This window comes from Pimephales promelas, chromosome 20 (genome assembly GCF_988280905.1).
Source record: "Pimephales promelas chromosome 20, fPimPro1.hap1.1, whole genome shotgun sequence".
Taxonomy (NCBI): domain Eukaryota; kingdom Metazoa; phylum Chordata; class Actinopteri; order Cypriniformes; family Leuciscidae; genus Pimephales; species Pimephales promelas.
The window spans coordinates 28,151,577-28,158,589 of NC_142788.1; the positions used below are offsets into that span (position 1 = coordinate 28,151,577).

Below are 7,013 nucleotides of genomic sequence, written 5' to 3' on the forward strand. Positions count from 1 at the left end.
TTTGGCAAATATAGTGGGTTATTGGACATATAGTGGGTTCGTGGGATGGGGGCGTGGCCCGGGAGGGGGCTGATCCCGTGACATTTGGCAAATATAGTGGGTTATTGGACAAAATGTTGGGTTCGTGGGACGGGGGCGTGTCAGTGGGCGTCGCCCTGCGGAAGCGGTGGTCGGTCGGACAAATAGTGGGTACGTAGGACGTTTCGAGGATGGCTCCACCGAGGGGGCCTTTGCGGAACTGCCTCGGGGGTCCCGAAACTTCGGTCATTGGTCATTTACATTTTCACCGCTAGATGGGGGTAAAAATCACACAGTGTAGCTTTAAACTTGAATATTTCCATTTTATTTTTTACATACTGAGTTATACAAAATAACAACTGTGGTACACATGATTGCTTTCCTGAGATGAAAATACAACAATTTACAATAAAAATACGATTTTAAGAAGATTCTGGTCACTGTGGAAGTGTGCTGAACATGTGACACGGCATACAAGATTATCACATCAAACTGTTTACAGATGCAATACTGCGGATACATACAACTTTCTTAATGATTCAACTATCTTATGCTGAGGTTAGTTAATGTGTTTGCAAATATCTGTTTCATATTCAATCAAGTGACCTAAGACCACCTATTAACCTGCTAAACTAAAGCTACAACTCAATTTAAGCCAATAAACCCCATTTTAAAGTTTTGTTTGGTTGAAAATGCAAATAGAAATAGAGGCAGATTTGATCTATAATGCACATTTGCTTAAGTGTCTAATATTAAAACTGAATTTTTCAGAACAGCATCAACAACAATAAACACCAGAAAGTGCATTATCGGGCAGCAGGAAGCTAAACCACGCTAGAAAACCCAATACAGATTTTAACGTCAGTGGACGCCAGGTCACCCAGAGTCCCAGGTTATTCAGAGTCCTGTTTGTCATCCATCTCAGGTGGGCTCGTCTCCTCTCTCTTTGGCCTCACGGCACTGCTGCTGATGGACAGAAGATCCCTCAGCTCTTTGTTTTCAATCTGCGTAAACAAAAAGGGGTTTTATCAACATACATATTCAGCAATCTTATTGGTTTGGTTGCTCTGAAACTATTGGATGAAGCTAAATAACAACAAGTCTTCTGTAGGATTAAACCTTACAGCAAAATTAAACGTGTATCATGATGAACTTTGCAGTTATTGAACTGAATCAACACTGAACTGACTTGAGCTGAATTATGACACTATTGTCTTTTTAGAGCTGCTTTTTCAGCACAATTTGAATTAGTCTCAAATTTATGGAAGCATATGGGTAGCAATATTCAATTTGAAATGTAATATGCGAAATGACAATGCAATATGTAAAATGGCACTGCATTCTGTATTTAAAGTTACATTTTACATTACCATTCTAGCAACGTTTGGTGCAAAATGAAAATTAAATTACATCATTTACATTTGCCATTTAATACACTAGTTTTAATATGCATATTTAACATACTGATGGTCTTCAAAAAAAAAAGTCACACCTGTGGTCTTCGGGGTCTATTGGACCCCAGACAATAAGATTTAATTTTGTAACAGAATAATATATTTTTTTTTAACAAATATAATTTTACTCTGTTTATTAATGTTTTTACTCAACATTTGTGTAGTTTTTGGAGGATTTGTGATTTTTTTATTTTTATTTCTGTAAATAAATAAATATTTATTTAAATAGGATCTTTACAAAAAGCAGCATTTTATGTTAAATAAACTTTATAAAATACCCAGATTTCTAACTTTCATTCCTGGGGATACCATGGATAATTTTACAAGGTTGAATGTAAGATTTTTGCCCATTTTTTAGAAAATACAGGTTAAAATTTGTAATAAGTCACTTTAACCACTAGATGTCTATAGAGCTCCACTAGCCCTATATACTATTTGAATTACTGAAAGATATAGTTTCTAAAGTTGGATTCAGTTGGATTCATATCTAAATATTATAAAATCACAATTATAACAAAAATAAAATACTTTGTCAAAGTTTAGCATTTGTTTTTGTAAAAAAAAAAAAAAAAAAAAAGCAAATTGGGAAGAAAAAAAATCGAACAACTAGGAACAATAGTTTGGAACAATAGAACAATCTTTTTTATAGCCTTACAAATGTATTCCTGTGTGTGTGTGTGTGTGTGTGTGTGTATGCACATTTCCAATGTGTCTTAGTGTTACCAATTTATTTTTGCGGTGGTTCTGCATTTTAGAGTATTTTATTTTACAAATGATAAGAGAACAGTTTTTATAGTCTGTATGTATTCCTGTATATTGTATTCCTCTATATGTGTGTGTTTGTGTGTGTGTGTGTGCGTGTGTGTGAGCATGATAATTTTGGATTGTGGATATTTTTTGCATTGTTGGAAGTGTGCCACTTTATTTCTGTCATTTCTGTCTGTGTTCTGCGTTATTTCTGATTTTGATGATGAATTTTGTCTATTTTGAGTCCAATGATAAATAAATATGTATTTATTTATAGATATTTAAAAGATATCACAAATCCTCCAAAAACTGCACAAATGTTGAGTAAAAACATTATTAGACATAAATATTATATAAACATTTTTTTTTAAAAACTATTGTTCTGTTACAAAATTAAATGTTATTTTTTTATAGACCACGAGTGTGACTATTTTTGTCATGCCTACATAAAAACAGATAACATTACATTTTAATTTTTTTTTTTTTTTTGTAGAAGTTTCATACCATTTGGAAAAAGAGAACATTTTTTTTAATTCAAGCAAAAGTAATTTGGGGTCCAGTGGACCCCGAAGACCATCAGAGGGTTAAACGCTTTATAAGTTGCAAAATTAAAAATTAAAATGCATCACAGAAATTATTAGATATGTTAAACCTGTTCAAGCAATAGCTAATTGGTTGAGCTAATACGAGCGTTAAATTCTTTAGCAGATCAAATGGAGCGTGAACAGAGAAACGGTAGTATTTCCGAAGATTATTACGCGTATATTAAAATATATTTAAGTTATTGTTTACTTCAGTCCACACTGCTGCCATACAGTACTTACTTTCCAGTTATGTGAAGCAGCTTTCAAAACAATTTCTATTGTATAAAGCGCTATGAATAAAGGTGACTTGAAAATAAAGGTGAGTTACAAAAGCATAAATTATACGTGTCCAATCAGACAAAATCAAATAAAGGCAGTACCTCGAGCTGTGCCAGTCGCTCTTTCACCGAGCAGTAGTGTCGGTCGTCCATCTGTACAGCTTGACGCATAACTTGACCCATTTCACAGATCCGCTCCAACTGGTTTTGAACCTCCTGGGGGAAAAAAAAAGCTTATTTTAGGTTTCATTCTGACATATTTTTTAAAGATTGATCATTTTGTTGAGTTCGAAGTCAAAACCTTATGATCAAAACCTTTTCTAATCTTGACAAAACATATATTGTCAGAAAGGTCTGTGTCTCAAGGTTCCAAATTTTGTGACAGAATTGATATTTGGACAGAAACTTATTCATTTGTTAAGGCAGAATGTATACAAACTAAATTCAATTGAATTCAATGGCACCCGGTGGCTGTTTTTGGTACTGCGCCTAAACAAAATCTCATGGGAACTTCAATTTTTGTGATATCAACTTCAAATTTGGAACATAACTTGGTTAGATCTAGCTTTGATTTTATAGTAATTTTAGAGTAAAATATATTATATAAAATAGAAAATAGTATAGTAAAGTGTATTTGATTTACGGTAAATTTAAACTTCCATAACGTTTTAATACTTTCATTTTTTTAACGTTTTAATACTTTCATTTCGTGTTTTCACTTCAGCAATAATCTGCTGAGTGTTTTTCTTTTAAAACAAGACCAAACTTGGGTATATATTCTAAAGCATTCTTGAATTACAACCATTTAAGTTTGAATACTGCATTTTAACCCCCATTCTCAAAAAGGGGGATGACAGATAAAGGGTTAAACACGAGTCCTCATCCTTTGGATGTGCAGCAAAGTGGATTTGCACATGAACCAAACTCGTCCAGTCTCAGCTACAACTACAGTGTTTGAGAGTCAAAGTAGACATAGACACATGGTATTGTTGCATTGTGCAAATTTGTTATAAATCCTAAAATAGGTTCGTGCAGAAATTGAGACTGGGAGATTGAGACACTCTTTGAAACTTTAACATTCACAAATAGCTGTATTACACACTACTTGACAAGTAATATTTGAAAAAGCATAAAGGGGCACTTTAAAGGAAAGACATCTTGTGTGATGAAAACTACTGAGAAATCAAAGGTTTGGCACCATGGCATTTTCCTGGTGAAGGTTGAGCACAGGTTTAGTGTCCAGCTCTTTCTTTTCCATCATCAGCTGAAGCATCTGCTTTCGGTACCGGCCCATGATCAGCTCTAAAGCGTACTGGTGCTCCTCCAGAGACAGCCAGAGATCTGTGAACAGCACAAACAGTCCAATCAAGGTTTCACTTTCAAAATGTGAGACTCTCTGAAGAAACTCGATCCGTCTTGCCTCTGTTCTCCTGCTGGAGATCTTTGATTTGGGTGTTCTCCTGGGTCAGCAGGACGTGAGGTTTGTATCTGGACAGCTCCTGATACTCTGTGCCTTCCTCGGTGTACTAAAGACAGGGAAAATAGAGCTTCATATTGGGTACTAGTTATTGATTATTCTCCCTATGGTGTCAAAAGCGATGTAACATATATAGGGTTCTGGGGCTGTACAATAAAACTATATATATATTGTTTTTGAGAGAAGAATATTTGACTCTATCCAATTAATCAAGTAAACAAACAACAGAATAATATATCAAAATGATCATTAGTTGCAGGGTTGAAATCAGCATAAATTTAAATTTAGTCCCAAATGCAAAAAAAAAAAAAAGATATAGATAAAAGATAAAAGAATAGATTAGTACTAAAACATTAATATACTTTGAAAAAAAAATCAATCATAAAATTGTATATTATCAAGTTTATTCCTGACTTCACTTTGGACAAAACGTGACAAGACATGATGTGCATGTCAACAGTATTTATAAATCAGACCTAATATCAATTATCAGCCATAAAACTAAAAATTATGATCAGTTATCAGTCAAAACTTTAATATTGCATTGCAACCATGCTTTTATCCACAGATTTTCTTGGAATAACCAGAGGCAACAAATAAACATAAAGTTCTTATGTTTTTGTCTTGTTTTAAATGACAAATATCAAAATAAAATATTAAATCATCATACAAACAAACTCAATGACAAAAATGACTTAAGATGTCTTGTTGTCTGAAAAATGTATTAGTTTATCCTTAAAACAAGTAAAACATTATAATAAAGCCTTTGAATTAAGATTATTTTTCATAACCCCATGTCATATTTGTTTTTGACAACAAGACTCGCTATCTGAAGTCATTTTGCTTCTCAAGTAAAGCAAAACCCAAACTGAGTAATAAAACTATTTTTTGTAGTGTTTACAACATTTGCTCATCAGCCCAGGTCTTACAATCATATTGTGCAATGTGCATGCAATAACATGCAAACAACTGTAATTCGTGCAGTGCATGCTCTTTTTTTGTCATACTATAACGTTAGGAGCTCTGTAGGGTGGTCAGTAAGAGATTTTATATCATGCCTTGTCAGGGAGAGTGTTTCCGACCTCCTTCATGCTGTGTATCTTCTGGCTGAGGACGCTGGACTGGTCGATGAGACCCTCCGCGGCGTTATCGTGTTCCTTCAGCCGCTCCAGGAGAGTCCTCGCGTCGCCGAGCACCTTCTCCAGCGAGCACGACATCCTCTCGGTGACCCGCTCAAACTACACCGCTGTGCTTATCGGGCGCGACGCATTAACAGTACAACTACAACAATGTTGAGATATATTACATATTCACTTCCTCATATCGATCACAAAATAAGGAGATCTGTCAACTAACAACTAACTAACTAACTAAAAGGAACTTCCTGTACTAGTCAACGTCAAACACGTCACTGTCTTTTGAACAATTTATTTTCAAAATAAAAGTCTGTGTGGTAAAAAAATTAGTAATAATTTTTTACTTGATAACATTTTCAGTATTCTAAATTTTGAGCATATTTGTTTTACTAAGATCAGCATAAATTCAGTCCCAAAACGAGGCAATAGAACGTATTTATTCTCCACAAAATTCAAAATTCAAAGTCATTTGAGATTATATATCATGTTTTCATTCCAGAAGACTACAGCTTTAATGTACGTTAGCCATCATATCCGTCATATCAACCATGACACAAAAATTATTATCAGTTATCAGGCATAATTGTAATATTAACCTGAGGTTTATTCTTCAAACAAATAAAAAGCCTGTATGGGTGAAAATAAAAGTAGTCAAATTAATTAACATGTTTTCTTTTTTTAAAATAACATCCTAAAATTACTACTATTACAGTTTTTCTCAATTGCTTTGGCTCAGTTCTCAAATGTTTTTTTTTTATTTCCCAAAACATTAAGTTCATATCTCTGAACAATTCGCTTCTTTTTCACATCAGATTGGAATTACTTATTGATTTGAGCAAATTGCAAATGCTTTGGCACATGTGTGCAAAGAGTACATACAACTGTCTGCAATTTGGACAACAAAGAATTGCATATGGCTTGTTGATCAAAACTGATGACTCGATTCTCACTTACACTGTCAAACACTTCAGAACTTCTCAGAAATGTTTTATTGTGTAAGCCATCACATTCAAAACGATCTATTCAATTATCATAATTTGTATACATGCATGTATATTCTAAAATATATCTGACATTGACATTGTTTGTAATGTTTGCTAAATTGGCACATGACTTCTAATTGCATTCGCAATCTAATTGCAAATTACCTCTAATATGAATCAACCATTTAACCAATCAACTTTGGGAGTATATATATATACATATATAGAATGGAGGACATTCACAACCCTGAACTGCATCAACAAGCTCATGGAAGAGCAATTGGAAGGCGTGTAAAAATACGTGGTGGTGGTAGAGGAAGAAATAATCGAGGAAGA

The 7,013-nt window shown here is 33.9% G+C and overlaps 1 protein-coding gene across 2 annotated transcripts; it reads right to left on the reverse strand.

Annotated features, from left to right (window-relative positions):
• Positions 1 to 327: 327 nt before the first annotated feature.
• On the reverse strand, positions 328 to 5,949 carry sike1 (suppressor of IKBKE 1). 2 transcript variants are annotated; one of them, XM_039652962.2, is made up of 5 exons: positions 5,617 to 5,949; positions 4,502 to 4,607; positions 4,280 to 4,422; positions 3,184 to 3,297; positions 328 to 1,022 (listed from the first exon to the last, which is right to left on the reverse strand). In XM_039652962.2, the coding sequence occupies exons 1-5, from the start codon at positions 5,773 to 5,775 to the stop codon at positions 912 to 914; spliced, it is 633 nt and encodes a 210-aa protein (XP_039508896.1). In that variant the 5' UTR covers positions 5,776 to 5,949; the 3' UTR covers positions 328 to 911. The 2 variants fall into 2 exon arrangements, with proteins under 2 accessions (XP_039508896.1, XP_039508897.1); XM_039652963.2 differs by having other exon boundaries at positions 5,641 to 5,919.
• Positions 5,950 to 7,013: the final 1,064 nt, after the last annotated feature.